Below are 23,704 nucleotides of genomic sequence, written 5' to 3' on the forward strand. Positions count from 1 at the left end.
ATTAAACAAGAGTGAAAATGTTTTTTTTTTAAATGGATGCAAAATAACAGTGACAAGCTAAATCAAGTCCTAAAAAGCCTCCTGTAACACAAACAGAAATCTCGGTTTCTTAACCGTTTAACTGCCATAAGTTTATTAACACGCCCTCCATTTCCATACTCGGAGGGCCGGCCATGCAAATTGAGCGCGTAGGCATGTGCATCTTTGTACGCGCTTTACTCGTCAACGTCAAGTATTCTTAATGATTTTATATACTCGGAGACATCTGTTAGAATCTTGATAAAACACTAGGCCACAAGGAAATGTGTATTAAAATTATTGACATGACAGCGGTTCAAATAAGAGTTATGTTTGACATTCGATGTTCGTCGATAATGCTGGGTTGACTTTTAATTTTGAGAGTCCCCTTTAGTCTTGCATATTATTTGTCAAACTCAGTTTGTCATAATATCAAACACTTTTATTATAATATTATTTCACCGCGGTTTTACTGCTTATTTATTTTCTGTGTATTACAAAACTAATATTTGTAGATGAATTTGTTTCAAATAAATAATAATTTGTATTTATTAGCGGGATCTAAATACAAAATATGTGTTACAGTTTTTCTGTCGATTGTGATCGTTTTATTTTTTAAATGATATTTTTTAAAATTAGTATAGAATATAAAATGGTGCCGTTTTTAAAATAATAAAATGTTTTTAAAATTGCAGTTCTTTTAAAAATTTCAGGTAACGTTTATTTTTTCATTTATCAATTTTTACAAAAAAAAAAATTGGTTTTCTTTTTTTTATGATGGCTCAAGTGTAACAAACTTTTGACTTGAGTCAGGTTAAAGATTTTTTAGTAACATACAACTCTTGTAAAACCAGATCATTAAGTAAAAGCACCTACTTTTTATTGGGTAGATTTAAAAAATAATATCCTAATACTGACCAAAATATAAGATTAAATTTAGACATTTAATAAGCACCAGAGATATTTTGGCTACATGCATAATAATGTTTTGATGTAACTGAGAATTTCCAAATGCTTATATTATGTGATGATGTATATTAGGGAAATGTTATTCATCTATAAAAATATAAACAGTGGAAAAAATTGGTGCATAGGATGGATTTTGGCAACGTGAATGAATTGTATACGTAATATAGGAGTTAATAATATTGTTCAGTGCAAAATTAAATAGTTAAAACATAAAAAAGTCAATAAGAATATAATAAGAACTTAAAGCGAAAAATTGGAACTTTAAATAATATGGTGACAAGATCTTAAAAAATTGTTTTGTGACAATGTAAACATTAAAAAAATACATTTAAAGCCCATAAATGAAAAATATCATTTTGATCTGAAGAATAAAAACTACAAGAAAACTGATTAAACTCAATTAATACTCGTAATTTTTTCAAATTAGATATTGTTGAAAAATAATGTGATATGGAATTTTTAACAGTTTTGGGGTTTTAAGTTTTCAAGAGAATGTGAGAAAATCAAATTGAAGGTAATGCCATGTTTGATCATGTTCTTAATTAATAATGATTAAAATTATCGATATCATATGAGAATTCCGTTGGAAAAGAAATAACATATTGTGATTATAATAATTAGGCGAATCAGGCCAGTAGCAAATTAACTAAATGTATTCGAGAGTTTTTAATAATTTTCTTTTCGATAGAGTGGTTTCAGACTAGAATAATTTGACAAAATAATTAAAAATCCACTTGGATGACAATTTCTTAGATTTTCAGTCATTCAGATGCATATTGAGTGATGAACGCTGCAATGCGATTCAAAATGTCGGCAGAGTGCGGACAAAACATGGCACAACAGCCAAGAAAAAAACAATGCGCATTTGTTCGAAGCATTTAAAAAAAAAATGAAAGTATAATTAATAAATAATGTACAACGGAACCTCTTTTTACACGGTTTGGAAATAAAATGATAAGGTAATTTTTTTTTTTAAATTGAAAATTAGTTTAACAGTGTGATTTTTACTCTAAACAATGAAAAAAAAAACATTTGTTATATTCGGGGTTAAGATTAGTGAATTTTTCCTTTCATTCCTGCCCTAAATATATAGATTGTGTTATATTCAGACGCATTATAATCGAGGCCAATTTATAATCGGGCTAATATGGATTACTATTGTTTTTTTTTTTTTTTTAATTTGGATGAAAACATTACACAGGCTCTAGATATCCCGAGCGATGAAAGTAATGTCATATCAAAAGTATTTAAACGAGTACGTCTATTGCCTGATAGAAATAGTGAATATTCAAATTATATTAAAGTCAAATTAAATTAAGGTACAATAAACAGAATACAATTTCGTTTTTCAAAATCCCAAACTGACTTTTATACAAGGAAACCCGTCCGTTCTTTTTTTAGTATACTTTTTTTTACATAGTACTGCGAGGAACATTATCCACCGTGCAAAAAGAGGTTTCATCATAAATGACTAGATATAGCCAGACCAACAAAGGTCCATACATAATCCAATAATAATAATTTAATTAAATCACGCAAACACAATTATTTTAACACATTCCATGTATTAGATATTTCTTTTGCCAACAGAATTCTTAAGTCGGTTAGTATCTTTGCCAATAATTTTAGGTGGATGTAGTTATACAGAAAGTGTTGAACCCAGAAATATGTTTTCAAATCTTCCGTAAATAAATATAATCGAATATCTTTCGGCAGCTGCAATCTCTGGTGCTGTAAAATCCACGATATGGAAAAAATATGACCATCGAGAGATGTAAATTTATAAAGCGTGCGTAAGACTGATAGTGACATAATGGCTTCGAAGCGAGGGTAGACCCAGTCAGCACCGAACAAGACTTTAGGATTTCCGAGATGAAGGCACTGAGGATGTTAGCAGGCAAAACTCTAAGAGATCGCGTGAGGAACACCAGAATAAGAGAGATATGTGTGGCTAGATCATAAGACGGAGTGGACAGCAAAAGAGGGACTAGTACAGTCATATCTAAAGAATGGACATCACCAGACTCCCTTATATTGCACTACATAATCAGCCTCACGGGACTCGTCCTCGTGAAAGACCTCCCAAAAGGCGGAAGGACAGCTGGGAATCAACCGCATGGGAGGAACGACCCTCTGGAGAACAGGTCTACAGCAAGGAAGAAGAAGAAAATATTGTTTAAATACATTTCATGATAACAAGAAGAGGTAATGTGGAAAACAAGAAGAGGTAGTGTGGAAAACAAGAGTAGGAAGGGAGTTATAGGGAGAGAGGTAAATATATGACAGGAAAGAGTTAGAGGGGAAAGGGATGAAGGTTGGGATAGTTGGAAATTGGTTGAAGGTCTTAGGAAAGGTAGAGACATTTCATTTTACAGTGAAAATGTAAATTATCACATCTTCTCACAGTGAGGCAGTAAATCACAAAACCAATGTCTTTTTAAAAACGCGAGTACCTAGTGAATTAATGAAATTCTAGGTTTTCGTGGGTTGAAACTTTCAGCATACTACGTATGTTTTACAATGACAAGTTAGGTTAGGTTAGGTATCTCACAGGCTGGTTACTATTGCTCTTGTTTCCTTTATCAGCTGTTGGGGGGCGAAGATGGGGCAAGGGGGGCAGGAGAGTTCAGCAGGTGAGCGGGGAACGGCACCTGACGCATGCGAGCCGACACTTTCTTCTGTAAACAAAATGCACACATTTACAATCAATGAAAAAATTTTGTGAGCTGAGAAATCATAATATTTTTTGAGATGCAGCAGACAATCTTATTAATTTAATTCAATGGCTTACGCCTTTGACAAAGTATAGAAAATATAGATACATGAAATAAAATCAGCAGAAAATAAGGAAATAATAATGAAAAATTCAACAAGAAATTATAACATAGGTATGCAGCAAATTAACAATAAATAAAGGGTTTAAATATAAAAAGTATTGAAGTAACAGAGGCGATGTATCATAGCATAAACAGTAAAACAAGTATAACACTTAGTACATTATAATTTAGAAAAGAAGTGATTAATGCAAATCTTATCAAATGAACTGCAATTTGAAATTATAATAATAAAAATAGTGTATAACTTTTACCAGTGACCGAGTTTCGCAGTGACCAACATTGTCCGACATGGGAAACTAAACAAATTCTTATGTTATCAATCCTGATGAAACTGGTAGACAGAAATGTCGGCAAGTGGTTTTATGAAATTATTTAATAGCATTTACATCTAATTTCTGTTACTCGCAACAATTGTATATCTTGGATAGTTGGTCACCTTTCTCCTGAAGGGGAAGCAGCCGGTCTCCTCGGGCTGCGGCTCCGGCAGAACTAGCAGGTCAGGAGGCATGCCAGTCTCGTCCCCCCAGCGAGTCAGCTCGGAGAAGCACTCGGTCTCGATCATCTCGTGCTGCCAGGGGATGGACACGGAGCCCGTGTTGAAGCGAGAGTAGAAGGAATCGTCCCCCGCATCCAGGTTTACCCCCTTGACAGTGGAGAACTGCTCGATGTCTAGTACGTCCTTGGCGTACACAGCGTGCGGCTGGATAAATATTCAAGTTTTACAGTGCTATCCAATGTTTCACAGCCTATAGTAATGTGTTATTGGCTGGCCGTGAACAAAGTACACATGCAATTTGGAGAAGTTAATGGAGAAAAATACAAAGAATGCTTACGTCGGGTATAAATGGAGCTTCCACCATCCCGGCTTCTAGCCGTCTCCAACTAACTGGCCTGAAAATCAAAATTAAGTTAAACTAGAAAGAAACAGTCAGCTATTTACATGCTAGAAAATTCGTTCCTTCAGGCATTTTCATATGTTCACAATGTTAAAAACATATCTTAAAACAATGTACAAATATACAATGTATTTATATCTAAATTTGTTGCAACAGAGAGGGAAAACATTTTTGAGAAGAGAATATGGAAGTCTATGCATTTACAGGGCTTATGACCTGTCATTGCCTGGTTCAAATGGCCACTTTACACAGCCTAGTAGATGAATTGGTTAAGCCGGACGAATCCCGCATGATAAAGCATTTTAGCTCTTTTACTTTAAAAAGTCAACAGATGGGGGAGTTGAGGAAATGTGGATGTTTAAACATAGGCAGAATGGTGAATGTTACAGTGCGTAAAATGGCCACTTAAACCAGCCATAAGCCCTGTAAATGCCTAGACTTCCATATTCTCTTCTCAAAAAAGCTTTCCCAGTTGCAACAAATTTAGATAAATACATTTACACTAGACTAAAAAATTAATTTTATTTTTATTTGATTATATTTTTTTAATACATTTTTCATTTCCTCACTTGAGAGTTTTACTCAGTTTTACACTCATTTTTCTTGCTCCCTTGAAAAATGTGAAAAGGGTGTTTAACTGTATATACATATATATGTAGATAAAGAAATATTTAGACCAAGGTGAAAGGAATGAGGAATATGGCACAGTATTATTCATGAAAATAGATCTCTGTTTAGAGTTTAGAAGTTTTTCCGTATTTATTTTTCAAAAATTTTCTCTTGGGAGTATCTATATACCTGAAGAAGGGATGCTGTTTGACCTGCGCGGCACCCCTCCTCCCTGCCCGGCAGCCGAGTCGCTGTTGCCAGCGTTTGGCCAGAAGTTGCTGACAGAGGGATTTTCCGGCTTCGCAAAACTTATTGGAGTATTTTTCTTGTTCTTCCTGCAAAACATAAATTACTGTACCGGTAGTTTTGATAGATTTCTGCAAATAATGAAATGAATATTTTTTATTTTCTCCAAATATTCATAATAAAATTTAAAAAACGGTAGAAAATTGTAGCATGACATTAATTTGTATCACATTTTGTTACAACGCCTCAAACATTCTCAATTGTCAGAGAAATATTAAAAATGTTTTATAAACAAATAAATAAATAAAGAACAAGTCGTGGGTAATGCGGGAGAATCTTTTCCTATGTTACGGCTATTTAGTTTTGAATGCGTAAAGCCCTCACCTTGACTCTCCGATCGACTTCTTCCCGTTTGACCTTTTCCTTTCGGGCACGGAAGGGAGCTTGCCCCTCAATCATCTCGTATAGGAGGCATCCAAAGGAGAACCAGTCTGGAGAGAAGGCGTACTTCTCATTGTCAATCACCTCTGGAGCTGTAAAAATCATTAATTATGTTACAATATTCCTTATCTGCATCTTGGAATAGATATTTAATTATACATATGTATATTCCAGTGTACATATATACTGTGTATTAAACTAACCAAATGCCAGTATTTTTATTAGAATAATTTAGTTGCAGACACAAATGAAACATGCTTGGTGGGATCACACACATTTTTCACTTCAATATTTATAATCTCTGGGCCCCGATTACAATGGGAAGTTAACAGAGTTATCTTCAATGGGGAAGTTCAGTGCAACAGAAAACTTGATATATTTAATTTTTTCTTACACCCGGTAAAATTAGAGCATTAATCGAACTGTACTTATGCAGAAAGCAGCCAGTCCACAATTTTGAAAAAATGAGATATTGATGTTATTGGGTGCAGTAAGGTCAATTCTATGTTCTGCCAAAAACAGCCCACAGCACAAGAAAAATCTTACGGTAAGTACCGTAAGATTTTTTTTCAGTTTTATTGTTTTTTTTTTACTTAAAATACGTAATTAGATTCTCATTAGTAATATTTCAAATAAATGTATTCATTGTTTATCATTTGTCAAAGTCAAAAAAATTCCAACTGTTGTGTAGATTTGATTATTCACTCTTTTCGCAAAAGTGCTATTATATCAGTTTCACTTTTCTACGGCTGGCTGCTTTCTGTAAGGTGAAGTTCCTCAAAAATGTAATAATTGCTGTTTAATGATATAGGTGTATAATAGTGCTTATAGTTTATGGGGGGAGTATTGAGGATTTTTATATAGACCAAGAATTATTGTTAGTATATAAGGAACTTTGTAAATATTTAACTTAGTTTGATAATGTCCTAACAAGACGAAACGGGTCACATATATAATAAAAAAAGTAGAATTAAATCCAATTAAGTGTTTTATTTTGGACACCTTACCAAATCATAATAGTTGGGAGAATTAATTATTTAAATGGTCTTACCCATATAGCCAACTGTTCCAACCCTTCCCCGCACCATCTCCCCTTCCGGGATGTTGATAGCTAATCCTAGGTCACTAATCCTCACGTGCCCCGCGTCATCGAGGAGGATGTTTTCTGGTTTGCAATCTCTGGAAAGTAAGAGACTTTATTAATATTCACTATGGAGAAGTTTCTGGATAAAATTCCACAATGAATCGTTTCAGTATGGGGTGTCAATCCTAACTTCTCGGTTTATTTTCTGAAGAAGCGGGCATTTTCAAGAATGCTAGATTTAAGAGATTATTGCGATACAATGATACGCCACAAAAACAAAGCTTGGAGAAACGGCAATATTAAGGCTCTAATAATAATGAGGAAATTTAGTATTATGGGAAATTGAATATGAAAAATGGTTTCTTACACGCGGTATAAATTACAGCATTACAAAATTTCTCGAAAATGTATGAAAGATCTTCCGAATCAACTAATGATGTAGTGTTGTGATAGATTTCCGGTTTATGGGAAGCCAATCGACCAGCAGAAACCGAAGTGAACTTGTGTGAACTCACACGCCAAGTAATTTCAAAATTACAAAACTTTAAAAAATCATAGTGCTGCAAATATTTTTTTTCAGCAACACACCATAGGCCTAAACCTTTATTTTCCAAAAATATTATTGTTATTGGTGTGTCAATCTGTTGATTTCTGTAAAGTAAAAAAGCTGAAACCCTAACAGATGTGAGTGACATATATATCATTTTTTTAATCAATTTCTTGGATGTATAATGCCTGCAATAATTTGGTAGATTCCCCCACATCAATAAGGGTTTCAGCTACTAATGAAATAAATAGAGATAAATATTGTTTTTACTGACATTTCTTGCCTACCTCTACTTCTTTCTACCGACCGGGTTTAATTTATTCCATAATTATATTAAATCACATTTGTAAATAATATAGAAATTTGTTAAGTCTCCCACCAGTCTTACAATGTCGGTTACGACCAGACCCAGGCACAGTTAAAATTTAAAAATAAAAGTGGAATGAAACCATATATTTTCAAGGGAGCAGCGAAAAAAGCGTTCAACTGAGGAAAAACGCTAAAGTGAGGAAATGAAAACTACAGATTTTTTTTTTAAATGTTCGTAATTGGGAATTATTCATATTTACCCATGATTTCCACCCATTTACCCATTTAAAAAAAATGTATTTTTTCAATGAAAACCACACTGTTTTTTTATTGAATTAAAAAAATATGTTTGAATAATTTTATGTAGGTACTTAACATTAAAAACACAAAATTAAAAATTTGCATATGCATGCAATGATTTGTCCCTAAATATTGGGAAATTTCATTTATATGGTATCACTTTTTTAGTATGGCACCACAGAATTTCAACTGTCATTTACATTGCTGCAAAACTGTTTCACACTTTTATGATAACTGTTTTAACAATTTTCTTTCCAAATTATGTTTATAACTTCAAATAATATTTCTATTGCCAAATTTTTTAACTTTCTGCATCGTAATTTATTGATGTAAAGACTTTATTCTTCAGGCGGCAACCGCATGTTACAACTTGGTAAAATGTCAAAATTAGACACTTAAACAAAATGGTCAATTACACTCAACCTACTTACTTTGAATTTTGTTTGAGACAACAATTTACACTTTTTTATTTACCTTGATTTTATTCACCATTTTGGGTAAATACGGCGGCGCGCGGCTCGGCGCCTTTTGATGGATCGAATGAGTTTCGAAAAATTTTCAACGTAAAACCGGGGTTATGAAAAATGTAAAAAACGTAAATTGGAGGAATGTGTATGGAAAAAAATGGGACCTAAATATTTCGGTGTAAAATGCGGGAAAACGTAAAATTGTGGAACGTAAAAACGGGGTTTTACTGTACATATTTTTAGTATTATAATAATAAATACAGATGTTGAAAATAAGAAAAAATTACCGATAAACGATTCCCTGTAAATGAAGATGCTCTAAGCCACAGACTACTTCTGCAGCGTAGAAGCGAGCTCTGGTTAACTCCAGACCTGGAGAAGGTCCGCCCATATTGTATATATGGAACTTCAGATCTCCCCCTGGAACCGAAACATTATGCATTTGAACCATCTATTTCCACAACATGAGGCTGGAGACCCAATGATGTTTGGTACTTTCTAAAATTGTATTTTAAAACGCTTTCCTATGTGTGATAAGAATCATCGTTATTTCCCTATCCGCACGCAGCTTATCTAGATTATTTTGGTTATATGGGAGATATGGGCATCAGTTTAGCCAGTTCAGAAACAAAAACATATTTCGGTGTAGAACTACCTTAATCATGTCGTCTCTGCCAGGAATCGAACCCAGGACCTCAAGAATGAACATAAGGATTGATGTTGTATGCTGTAATGCGATAAAAACGGCAGAAATGAGTGCAAACAACATGCAGCATAGTAAATAAAATTCATTACGTATCTGAACGGCCATAAAAATCTATGAAATTTAATGTTTCAAAAATAAATCAATTTTAAGAGACGCCATTGAGTGGAAAAAAGTATTAAAGAAATAAAATATGAGTGTATTTTGCACATGTATTTTGATCGGTTCATCGCTTTCGCAATATCTTTGAGACTCCTTAACAAATTTATGGATTTAAGCATCACTCGACTTTTTTTCTATAATAATTTACAATGAACTTCTACCAAAAATTTTCATGAAAAAACTTGAATGTTTTACATATAGAAGTGTATTGTTTATTCTGTCCAAATGAGTAAAATAAAAATTAGAAAATTCCTCCTTTATAAAACAAAAAAAAAAAGAAATTGAAATAAATTAGTTATGTGTATAATTAGATAAAAACTATAATTAAATTATTTTAATCAATCGGTTATGTGCATGTCTACACTACAATAGAGCGATTGAATTCTTAACCAGACTACAAAGGGATTATACCATTCATAATAGTGAGGACTAGACAGAGAGCATCTTTGGTTTCATAGGCATATGCCAGGCTGACCACAAATCTAGAGTTGATTTTCTGTAATATTTGCTTTTCGATCAGCACCATAGTTTCCCCTTTTCTCTTCTTTATTCTCTTTTTTTCTAACTTCTTACACGCGTACATCTTCCCGGTCGCACGCACCTGAAACCACAAACATTACGCTCAGACAAGGTTTGTTTCATGGGTAAGGAATTTTGTAAGTGACATATTTAAAAAAAAAATATATATTTTATTTATTTTATTTTATTTTATTTGGGAAATCAACAGTTCTACATACATATTTTTAGTAAACAAACAGATATAATGTATAAACTCAGAACTAATAACAGATTTCCACATAGTATACAAAGTTAGTAAAGAAAATATATTACATATCAAATAAATACATACAATTTATACATATAAAAATGTTATTTTCATGTACTCAATAATCAAAGATTTTTTAAATATTTATTTTAATAACATTAAGTTACTGTAAATTGGGCGGGATAAGGACAAAAATGCTTGAAGAGAGGATAAGGAGGGGAGGGGAGATGTACATATTTATTATTATAATGTCTACTAAGTTACATAATACATTTTTAGTGTAAATTTTAAATCTGACAGAGTGATGTTTGTGTAATCTTTATTTTTAAATTTTGTATTGTACATTGAAAAAGTCCTACGAAAAAAAGCATTTTTAACATACGATGTTTTACTTATTGGTACATGAAACAGGTGGTACCGTCTACAAATCCTGGCTGGCACATGTATTGTTATTAAACCAAGCAGCTCTGTACAGTCAACCACTCCTGTCATAATTTTGTAAAACAGTAGTTGGTCCGCACACACTCTGCGGTATTGTAGAGAAATGATTCCATGGAAGGTGGAGGGCAGTGAGAGTAGATACATAAGAAATACCGGTTTTGTATTTAAGGTACTTTATAAATTTGTTTTGAATATTTTCTATTCTACTTATATATATGGCATACTGGGGATTCCATATCTGAGAGGCGTATTCTAAATGGCTTCTGACAAATGTATAATATAATGAAATAAGGGCCTTTGGATTATCAAAGTGTTTACTCATTCGAATTATGTAACCTAACATGCTCAATGCTTTGGAGGTAATTTTATTGATATGCGATTCAAAAAGTAGTTTTGAGTCTAAAACAATCCCAAAATCTTTAATTTCGTGCTTTCTCATTAGTACATTATTGTTAAGTTTTTAAAACATTTCTCCACAATATCCATATTGATTTTGAAAATGCAATTAATTATTCTTAATTCATTTCACATATTTTAATTGGTATTCGTAGTATGTGATATTTCCCTATTATCAAAGTAATTTTAAAGAAACCCTCAACATTCAGTATAGAAAATCTACATAAATTATTTTAAGTTCATACAGTAGACACTATATATAAAATAAATTATATTTTACAAATTAACAAAGAAGAAAAAATAAACAAATTTGAGATCAATAAGTCACTCACTAAGTCAGATACCAAAATAATATCTAAATTCCTAAATTCCACACAAGCATGGTCGTTTAGTTTTTTTTTTAAAGGAATATAAAATTATAATAATCCCCAATGAACTAAAAAACTTTATAAACTAATAAATCAAAGAATTTTTTGAACCTGAGTAAAAACAGCTTCTATTTTCATTAGTATTACTGTATTATTATTTTCGGTTTTTCTCTTTATTTTGTACATTTTTTTTACGTGTATATTCGAAATTATATATCTTTGAACTAATAAATAACTATAACAGTGTAAGTCACTTTCCAAGCACAAGAGCTATGGTCCTTAAAATTTAACATGATTAGAATAACAGTTGTCAGAAAAAGTGACGACATAACTTTGTAGTAACGTCAAAGGAGTTATTTATATTGACACATGAAAAATCATTTTTATCTGGCGTGTTAATTTATTTTTTATTACAACGCATGAATAATTTTCATTTCGTTTTAAAGCTGAATCATATTTCAACATTAATATATAAAATCAGCTTTAAAACTAAAAAAAAAACTAAAATAAACCTAATTATTAACAACGTTCTTACAAGGTTACATCATTTTGCAAAAACGTTAGAGATGGGACAAATTGATCAATGTAAATTGATTGAATAAAAAAATTATTCGTTTGATGTTGTTCATGAAAAAAGTATAAATGTCTAATTTTTGGTGAACACACTATAATAGGCTTGTTTTTTCGTTTTTTATATCAATTTTCGGAAACAGAGTTTCATGATTGCATGAAATAACTGATAAAATCGATTTGATCAGTGATCAGTAATTTCCCATCACTAATGAAATTAGTATGACAGCTGTCATTCTAATCAAGCTATATTTTAAGGACTATGGTCTCTTTTTTGGAAGGTTACAGTTATATGATAACTTAATATTTAAAAGTAGATTATAATAGAAAAAAAAATGTCTCATAGATATTATGTAACTACAAAAAAAAACAACTTTGTTTGCAACTACTTATTTTTTACTTTTTAGTGATTGGTTTCGAAGCTACCCCAACTTCCTTATAAAGGAAAATAATACCTTGATAAGTTTCACAGCTTCGAAACCGGCCGCTAAAAAATAAGTGGTTAAAAACAAAGACATTTAAATTTTTTTTTTTTTTAATTTTAAATGTATTAAATGTTTGATATTACCTGACAGGCGCAAACCTCTCCGAAGCCCCCCTTGCCAAGAACCCGGTACATGCGAAAGGTTTTGTAGGTGACGGGCTGAGCCTCCAGCCACTTCCACTGCAGGTAGCGGTGAAAGTACATGGAGCCCTGGAACTCCTCGAAGGGCGCCCCCGCCAGGAAGGCCTTCACGGCTATTACACATCCGGAAAACACATCCTTCGGCGCCCCTGAAATACACATGTACATTTAAAATATTTAATTACAATTGAAAAATAAATTTAAAGATATTTTTTTTAACTTTTGTACTATACACTGGACTGTTTTACACAGTGGATATATTCCACACAATATCATGTAAAAAGAGTAAACTTGTAGAATAATGGTGGACAGAAACAAATCGTCGGCCTAAATTGCAAAACTCGTAAATCCAAAAATTACTTTTTTTCAGGGGAGAGTAAAAACAGTATTTAATTTAGTAGCGAATTGTAATGAAGTTTTTTTCAATACATATTTTTTTAAATATCACCTACGAATATTCGAGTTTTACACACATACAGATTATTTGAAGACTACACAGCACCGTAACGCGCGGGTGTTTTAGGACAGTAAGGAAAAGGTTAAAAGAGTGTTTTCACACTAGAATATTTCATAGTCCCTGGACTGGTACCTAAAGCGTAAGACTGATCATCTTACCTTCTTGCAACAAAAATTATTAAAATACGCTGCGATTGGTTACCAATACAGTGCCCTATGCGCCATTAGGTGCGGAAAGGGAATGATGATGACTTTTTAAACTTTTGTGATTTTGAAATTACTCCGCCTGTGACGTCATAAGCTCTCTTCGGTGAATTCATCTGATTGGTGGTGTTGGCTTTCCGTAAACCGGAAATCTGTCACAATACTCTATGGATGGATTCAGAAGAACTAGTGACGTAATTTTGATGATTTTTTTCATAAATTTTTGAGAAACTTTGCCATACAATTAAATGCTTTTATATCTACGAGTAAGAAAACATTTTTTATATTCAATTTCTCGTAGCACTGAACTTCCTTATTTGAGTACCATTGCAGTGCCCTATGCACCACTGGATACGGATAGGGAAATGATGATACATATTTGAGTGATATCACTGTACCTACATAATACTGAATGGAAGACATATGTAAACAGCATATTGAATAATCGAGTATAGTTGATACAATTAACATTCCATGTCCTAGTATTGACCCTAAATTATCTTCGAGCAAAGGGTCAGCAAACATTGAATTACAATCAATTCACCCACACAGGCAAGTGCGCATTGTACTATGCTCAGTGGGTTGTTAGTAGTCGTGCTTCAATCCAATATGGGAAATTTTATTGGATTAAAATCAAACACATTTTACGATTCTGGAATGAGATAATTGTGATACTGAACAAGTCATCAAGGAAACGTGTCAGCAATGATTTATTTGGAACGTTTTTTTTCTATCACGTAACACATGTAACTGAATTCAGTTCGGTTGGGCAGAGCTTCTACATTTTTAATAGTTGGATATTTCACAGTACTGTAAAATTCTAAGATTTTATGACGAACTACATCCATTTTACAATTTTATTTAATTTTATTTAAGGTTATTGTTGTGCACACAGTGCTAGATTGATATAATTACACATAACACAGCACCAATTACGTGCACAACACAATATATTTAAATTTACTTTTTTAAAATTACAAGAAATATAATTAGCCTCAAAGAACTTGTAAAAATATATTACGCAATAAGTCAATCAGTTTTGAAATATGGAATAATTGGATGGGGATGTGCAAATGACACATTGATCAAACAAATAATAATTGCACAAAAAGCTTTAATAAAAATTATCTTAAGAGTCCCATTCAGGACTAGCTCTCTCGGTATATTCGTAAATCTTAATGTAACATCTGTAAAACAACTTTATGTAAAAGCTCTGTTACTATACGCACACAAACATTATTCTCTACCTTCCAAAACTCCTTCCACAAATACAATAGTTACTAGATACTCAACCCTGATATGAGAATTCCGAGCGGCTCTGGTGTTGCATTTGTCGTTACTCAGTAACGTAGTTACTCAGTATGTGTAGTGCGACGAAGAGGAATATTAAAATTGATTTGTGCCAGCAAATCGGCACAATCGATCTGATTATTAAGTAAATTATAGATAAACAATTGATCCGCAATTGCGCGCCTTTTGTCTAGGGCCATTATTGTTTTTTTGTCGAGTTTAACATAAAATAATTTTTATCTTACATTGGTGTTTATTTATAAAAATATTTACTTTAAGTACTGGAAACGTTTGTTTGCCTGTTTGACGTCAGTCATACGTAATCAACTAACCATATCCTTTGAATTTTTATCTCGAGTTAATAATAGGTCGATAAAGGGAGGTAATTAAAGGTTTTGCTTTATTAGTGCAATTTTGTGGTTTCTTATTTTATTTCATTAATCATTTTAATTAAAACATTTCTAGTGACGCAAATATAACTTTTGCATCGCTCAATGTAAAAATTAATTTCTATATATTTTTTTCCTTACCATTTGTTTAGTTTTATTAATTTTATTGATTTATTTATACTTTTTGTTTGGGAAGTTTTTTTTTTTTATTTATATATAACCCCGAAGACAGCATTTGCCATTTTTTTCATATTCAGTAATATCGAATAAATGTTTTTAAGAACTTTTTTCAGGCTCACAAATCCCCACAAATGTTAAAACCCAGAAATGAGGAACTTCAGCCCTACAGGAAATTAGATACAAAAAGAGTTTTCTTGCGCGGGGTAAAAATTAGAGCATTGAATTGTAGTGCAAAGTTTCTTGAAAATGTTCGTAAAAAATGTTTTAATAAAAACGCACTACTTCGAATGGCGTCACTGGTTCATGTGAATCAACCTATGATCTGAGAGCTATTGAAGATTTCCGGTCTGCTTGTCGCTTCTGGACCAATGGGAAGAACTGAATGAGAATAAGCGGAAATGAACCTCTGACGTTACATGCGGAGTTATTTCAGAAATACAAAACTTTAAAAAATCGTAGCGCTAATAATACGGTATGTAAAAATAATATTTTTTTGACTTAGTTTAATAGTCTATTAACAAATAAGGAAATAAATAAAAACCACTGAACTTCCTCATTGTCAATTTTGAGTTTTTGATATATTTGGTCTGTAAAGAAAAAAATTCAAAACCACTTGAAAGTACCTAATTAAATTTTCAGGGTAATTCAATTAAACTTTGGGAATGTTTCAAAACACTAGAGTCGCTGTCTCCATGGAAATTTGTATCATACCAGCGAATTAAAGAGCCTAATTTTGTGCGTTCAACTAGTTAAAATAACAGCGGATTATAGTAGTTGTTGGATAATCGAGTGACCGATCACTGAGAGAGCACTGTATTTAGTAACATGTATAATATATTCTTGGCAAAAAGAGGAAATCAATTTCAATAGATCGGGTTATAATTTGTGTAATATACTCAATAATTTTATTTAAACTTAATATACAATACCTACGTATGTGTTTTATAATACGTTTTTCTGTCCTATTATTATGTTTGATATTCTCGTTAATTAAAATCTAATGTATATGGCAGAAATAATTTTAATTTTATTAACCCACCAAGTCTATAGACTTTTCAGTGAGAAACATTTTTTTAAAAACAGGTTTGTTTTGCACACATACATATAAAATACATTTAATAATAAACTTCTATTCTAATTCTAAGATACTATAAGGAGGCATTTAGTAAGTTTTTTATTTTTATTTGAAGATCTTCTGTGTGTTAATAATGATTCCGCAAGATTATTGAACAATCTTGGAGTAACATAATCATTATATATACATAATCCTATTATCCTTAGCTCTACCCGACCGAGTTTCTCCAGGGTATGCTTGGCTACAACAGCTTAGAGACTAGAAGGAATGTGTATTTGACTACACATTTTTATCGATTGTTGCACGGTGTGATCGATAATTCTGAGATTATGATGAGCATTGGTTTGTATGTTCCTGATAATTACCTAAGACAGCGTCAGCATAGATTGTTTCATATTCCGATATACAGGACCAACCTGCTTATGGTTATGCCTGTTGGAAGGGCTACCGCTATGCTGAACAACATCGCTCTGGATATTGATCTGTTCCATGTATCCGAAGGGGTTTTCCGGAGCCGAATCCTTCTACTACTTTGACATGAGTCTCTTTCGTGTATTTTTTTCATTTTTATAATATGTACATATTGAATATATGTTTGTAATGTATCTGTTATATTTAAATTAATTAATTGAATTGAATATTATTATAATTTATTATAGGCAGGCAGCCTTTGCTCGTGCACCTATATCTCGTGTACTGCTTTTTATCTGCGTTCTTCTTTCGTTATTGAACTGGTTGACCAAAATTGAATGAACAACTCGGCTTAGCAATTTATTCCAGTCTGGAACCACTCTGCTGGAAAGAAGTTTTGCTTGGGATATAAGGAGAATTGGGGACGATAAAGCTTCCGGTTATGACCACGTATATTCCTGTTGGGATTTACCGTTCGTTCTTCAAAGTAATTTGGGAAACAACCAGTTATATTAATATGCACTGTTAGAGATAATTATGATAAAGTAGTGACTTACCAGCTGCTTTCTCCCGGCACCCCTCTATGAGGTCCTTGTTCAGTACGTCTAGCACTCCCTCCCTGCCGCCACCGCCCCCCACTAGGACGTCACCGTAGCACCCGCCGCCGACCCCGTCGCCCTCCCCCTCGCCCAACTGCACCTTGAGGAACTTCTCGGTAACATCGCTGGCTGACTCGACACGAGACTCTTCAGGTTCTAGCTCGTACCGCTCCACCTGCGGACAGAGAACAAAGAGTTGATGAGTTATTAATTTAGGACACGAGCACTCCAGCGGGCAACTACAATCAGAAGATACGGAAGCCATACCTTCACCATGACGGTATAGTTAAAGATAAATTCTTTGGCATTTAGGTAAAGAGGGAGAAGTCACTATTAGCTGATTGTGTAGGGGAGTCATTCAAAATTTCCTTTAATTCCTTAACATACAATTTTGGGTGCTATCTTAGAATAAACATTAAATTCAATGCATAAACTAAGGAATGAAATAATTGAAGCGGTGCAAGTCATGTTGTGTTACTTCTAATATTTTATTTTTCTATATTGTTGAATGCACTTTTCATACAAACTAGCCATACTTTTTTACCTAATTTTTACCTTAAAATTTAAAAAGTTACAATTTAAACATATACAGCACAATTTCCTTTTAGGAAACTTATACCTAATATGAATACATTTTTTAATTCTTTAAAATATATATATATTTTTAGTTTTTGAAAATGTATTTTTGCATTTGAGCATATTACATATATTTCAAATATTATTTCCACTTTTGTAAATACTGACTATAATTAGATACTTTTAACATAACTTTTTTACTTTGATTTTTAAACTAGTAGTGTTTTTTAGTTGTGTTTTTTCCCCTTATAATATTATTGTACTCGAAAAATAAAAATAGTTAATCATAAAAAAAAAAAAAGATTTTTTGGCTCTTTTCTTGAACTTACATGGATTACATATATTTCAAATATTATTTCCACTTTTGTAAATACTGACTATAATTAGATACTTTTAACATAACTTTTTTACTTTGATTTTTAAACTAGTAGTGTTTTTTAGTTGTGTTTTTTCCCCTTATAATATTATTGTACTCGAAAAATAAAAATAGTTAATCATAAAAAAAAAAAAGATTTTTTTGGCTCTTTTCTTGAACTTACATGGACAATACTATCGATAGCCTCATCTTCCTTGAAACACGAATCGACATGTCGATAGAGCCGGCTTCATCATACCAAGGTAGATAGAGATAGTGGAAAAGTTAAGTATGCTGTCTTATAAGTACCGATATACAATTTGCCTAAAATATTACATGGTTTTATAATAAAAAGTTTCAAAAAAGGACCTGGCTCTAGCCATCATTCTCAAGTTCATAGCTTTTGGCGTGGGAAGTAAATAAATTATAAAATAATACATAATAGACTCACGGCATCCAAGAAATTGATATAGCGATAGTACTGCGGCCTCTTCTTCTCACAGTAGTATCGAAACAGCAGCCTTCCGATAGGCTGCTGGTCTACCACGTAGCTATAGGTCACATCTGAAACACATAACACATAAGACTTGAAAGCATTTTTCTTCTATTATGCTATATTATATATTTTTCTTCTATTATACGTCGGCACAAAAATAAATTAGAAACTTATCGATGTCATTAAACACTAGATACAGATCAATATTCCCGTAAGTCCATTAAATGAACAGGCAGAAACAAAACCCATGAGAGGAAAAAGAAGTTCTCCTTTCTTTGTTTTAGTCACTTAATACATTAAAACAAATACCTCCTAATTTATATGCTGCATTGCTCAAATTGTTTAATTGTTTTTATTATATTCGAATAAGTGTTTTAGTAAATATTTTTCTATAAATATTACCAAAAAAGGGTGTAATATAAATAATTGTAAAACAAACTCCCTCTTGAAACATGATCATCTTTCTCCATTAGAGAGGTACAAACTTTACATAAAAAAATATAATACATAAATATGTATTAATACTTTTTTTTTTAAATTGCTTAACTTTTTTGAATGAATATTTTATTAAACAATGTTTTAAGTATGTCCAAATGTTTGCAGACAGGCTAAAGTTCCTCCCTACAGAGTTATTATCATCCATATTCCCTTCTCCAAAATGTTTTCCCTCTCAGTTGTAACAAATTTGAATACATATTTTTTTACATATACAGGTTGTTCTTTAAACCCCGTCACATCCGAAACCACAATGATCAGTATGAGCAAGAAGACATATTAGCATATTAAAAAAATATTTAGAACAAAGAAAAGTTTTTAAAAAATATTTAAAAAATACAAATGGTTGCTTACTTCTGCAGGGGAGAAGTGAGGAGAGCGCGGCGCAGTATCAGACTCTCCCCTCCCCCCTCCTCGTTTCTCCATTGCAGAAATAAGCAACCATTTTCTTTTTTTGATATTTTTTTTTTTAAATTTTTTATTTCTAAAAATATAATTTAATGTGCCAATATGTCTTCTTGCTCATACTGATCATCGTGGTTTCTGATGTGACAGGGTTTAATGAACACCTGTATATGTATATAAAAATACGCAGAACAAAAATGAGTATTTATAAAATAACAATGCATTTTTTTTCCCTTGAACAATTTACATCTTGTCCTTTATAGCATTCAAATATCCAATGCAATATAATATATGTATATATATATATATATATATATATTTATATGTACGTCAACAATTGAAAGACTATTTTTAATATGGATGAAGGGTGGGGGCATGGATTGTTTTAACGCAGGGATCTCAAAAAAAGAGCTAGAATTTACAAAATAAGAGTATTAATAATGCCACTAAATAATTTTATAAAAATTGATTAACGGTTTATTGACGTGGTGTTGTGATTAGTGGTTAAGACACTTAAGAGACTCACGCACGGAAGGTTTCTGGTTCGATTTCCGGTGAGAAAACAAAAACCGAATGTAATTTTTCTCAAGCCCGGGTGTTTTGTGCTGTAATTCACCACTGTAATTTTGTACATAACACTGTTTTTTTTTGCACCACAACAGACCGGGAGGCCCAATTACAGCGGTTAATTACAGCACAGAACGCCCAGGCTTGAGTTTTTTTTTTAGTTCTCACCGGGAACCGGACCCGGAACCTTCAGAGCGTAAGTAAAGCCTCTTAAACACTACACCACAGAGGCCTTCGGACATGTTGGGCAAAAAAATTTAGTTATTGCAAAATTTACTAAAATGACAAAAATTTAAAGAATTGATAAAAAACTGACATAATGATAAGGTAGCTTATTGCAAAATTTACTAAACTGACAAAGATTTCAGAGAATTGAAAAAAACTGACAAAGTGATAAGGTGGCTGAGGCCCGAAATGGCGATTATTCGAGGCCTAAAGAGTAGAATTTTCTAGAAAAACTTTCTTAAGTTTTAAATTTATTGCAACAAAGAGGAAAAACATTTTTGAGAAGGGAATATGAAAGTCTAGACATTTACAGAGCTCATGACCTGTCATTGGCTGGTTCAAGTGGCCACTTACACACTGGTAACATGGCAAGTTGAATAAATATAGATGTCATTATTTTTTGGTATGTGTATTTTTGTACATACACAAATCTGGATTTCTCCCGAGGGGGAGTAGGTAGTAAGTAGGTAAGTAAAATAAAGTAATATGCTAATTAAAAATACTTAACTTCAATATCAATACATAGATGGTGCTCCAACGCGCTAGTGAATGCTTTCTCATTTAATAAGATATATACAAGAATCAAAATGATACCAGTGTCGATATTCGCTAATAAGCGGAATGGGGAATGTTGTAAAAAACGTAAAGTGGCCACTCAACCCAGCCAATGACAGGTCATAAGCCCTGTAAACGCTCGAATATCGATAATCCTGAATTTGAAAAAATTCTACCTCATCTCTGTAGGAATATTGATAAAAAAATATAGATGTTTAAACATAGGCAGAATGGTGAATTTTACGCAGTGTGTAAAGCGGGCACTTGAACTAGCCAATGACAGGTTATAAGCCTTTCAAATGCCTCGATTTCTATATTCCCTTCTCAAAACTCTCCATTGCAATAAATTTAAATCTCAAAAACTCCCTAGGAAGTAAAATTCAGCCTGTCTACAAACATTCGAACATGATCGAAATATTTTTGACTTATTACTCTCAAGATGACAAGTAAACAAGAATAACAATAAACAATAACAGTATAAATAATAACACTAAATAATGCCAATTATTTTTTCTTTTTTAGTATGTAAAAAGATTCTAAGTTTAGTTTGTAAAAAAAGAAAAAAAGAAAAAAAAAAGAAAAGGAAAACCAAACAGTTTTAAACCGCGTTCAAAAAAGTGTTGTCTGTTAATTATTTTTTATATACTTCAGTATCAAAAAAGACTTGATTTACTTATATATTTTTTTAAACTTTTATTTTGTTGATTTTTTATGTACCTATACACGTTATATTATGTTACTTAAATATTTAAAGAAAGAAATCTCCGCGAAAAAACTGCTTTTGCAGTTTGGCGGGAATTAAATGAATGTTTAAAAAATGTTCATGTAATTTTTTTTCGGCGGAAATTAAATGAATGTTTAAAAAAATGTTCATGTAATTTTTTTTCGGCGGGAATTAAATGAATGTTTAAAAAAATGTTCATGTAATTTTTTTTCAATAAAAAAAAAAAGTAACGAAAAACAATGATCAATAAACAATAATAATCAACAAACATATTTTTATGAAACCGGTCATTACAGTGATTTTAACAATTTATAGGACACTAGAACAAAGTGGTTCATACATTTACCACCAGAATTAAGAATTTTATTTTCTAATATTTCGTATAAATAATAAGTCTTATGTCGCAAGTGTATCGTAATAACGTACACTCGTTGATAAGTTTTCCACTCAGCTTTTTCAAATGCCATAAATATGATTATTATCTTTAAAATAACATATTTTATAAGGTTTGCAAGACGTAAATAAATACAAAATATGTGCCCTATAGTGTTTAGCTAAGTTTTCATATAAATTAATTAAAACGGGTATGAGGAACATCAGCGATTTTTTTATTTAATTGTTAATGTACTATTAAACTAAGCCAAAAAAATTTTTTTTCAATTTTTATAGATCGTATTATCAGCGCTATGATTTTTTCGAGTGTTGTATTTCAGAAATAACTCCGCGTTAGACGTCAGAGGTTCTCTTCCGCTTATTCTCGATCAGTTCTGCCCATTGGTTCATTGACGGCAAGCAAACCGGAAATCTTTCATAACTCTCTTATCATTGGTTGATTCGTATGAACCAGTGACGTCGTTCGAAGTTGTTCGTTTATATTATTTTTTTCGTACATTTTCAGAAAACTGTGCCGTACAATTTGATGATCCAATTTTTACCGCGCGCAAGAATACATTTATTGTATCCAATTTCCCGTAGAGCTGAAGTTACTTATTATTTAAGATACATGGTGGTTCAAAAATATTAATGAAACGCAAATCAGTAAATAATTCTTGACATAATATTGAATGTGGGATTTTTTAAACTTACCTATTTTATTTTTTATATCTATGCACTGTGAAATGTGTGGGAACTGCAATATCTTGCGCCATTTCTTACTCTTTCCCTTGTTACTATCGGATCCTCCTGAAACAAACGGAAAATCTACTTAATATTTATTTATTTATTCATGGACGCAGGAGTGTCCAATTCGCAAACTTTGACACGAAATACATTTTTTAATTAATATTTTGAGTTTGTCAATGTGCCTAATCGGCCAATGAGGCATCATATTTATTTTAGATATATTAATATATCTTATCCTTTGTTCCCGAGAATTCTCTCTCTCGGGACAAACACACTGATGACCAAAAAATATATTTATGTACATATTTGCTATAACTATATCAAACTTCAAGAACCAATTACACATTCATAAAAAAAACACGTTAATAAAAAAATATCAAAAAAAATATTTTTCCTTAGTAGATTGAGAAATAAATTAAATAAAGATACTGCAGAACTAATTTACAAAACAATCATTCTTCCACATATAGATTACTGCTCAACAATATTATTTTTAGCAAACGAAGGAAATTTAAATAAACTAGAAATTTTACAAAATAAAGCGATGAGAATAGTTCTTAAGAAAAATAAATATAGCAATGTAAAAAAAATGAGAGATGAACTAAAATGGTTATCTGTAAGAAGGAGACTTAAATTTAATATGTTGATATTTATACATAATTTTTTTCACGATAAATTACCAAAATATTTTAAGGATAAAGTTGTCTTAAACAAAAATTGTCATGAATATGCTACTAGACAAAAGGATAAAATAAGACTACCATTATTGAAAAGAGCTGAGTCGCAAAATTGTTTGATGTATAAGGGTTTAAAAATGTATGATGAG

The 23,704-nt window shown here is 31.9% G+C and overlaps 1 protein-coding gene across 1 annotated transcript; it reads right to left on the reverse strand.

Annotated features, from left to right (window-relative positions):
- Positions 1-1,660: 1,660 nt before the first annotated feature.
- Positions 1,661-22,956, reverse strand: Gprk2 (G protein-coupled receptor kinase 2; the record flags this gene model as incomplete). Its single annotated transcript, XM_088234730.1, has 12 exons — positions 1,661-3,665; positions 4,261-4,524; positions 4,658-4,715; positions 5,519-5,664; positions 5,960-6,108; positions 7,068-7,195; positions 9,011-9,143; positions 10,000-10,189; positions 12,698-12,903; positions 17,317-17,533; positions 18,741-18,853; positions 22,843-22,956. Coding segments are annotated over 12 exons (1,814 nt in total), but the record flags the coding sequence as incomplete, so codon positions are not given.
- Between the last annotated feature and the right edge of the window lie 748 nt (positions 22,957-23,704).

The sequence above is a fragment of the Micrasema longulum genome, unplaced genomic scaffold (genome assembly GCF_059751315.1).
Source record: "Micrasema longulum isolate JH-2025_06_02 unplaced genomic scaffold, ASM5975131v1 h1tg001274l, whole genome shotgun sequence".
Lineage (NCBI taxonomy): Eukaryota > Metazoa > Arthropoda > Insecta > Trichoptera > Brachycentridae > Micrasema > Micrasema longulum.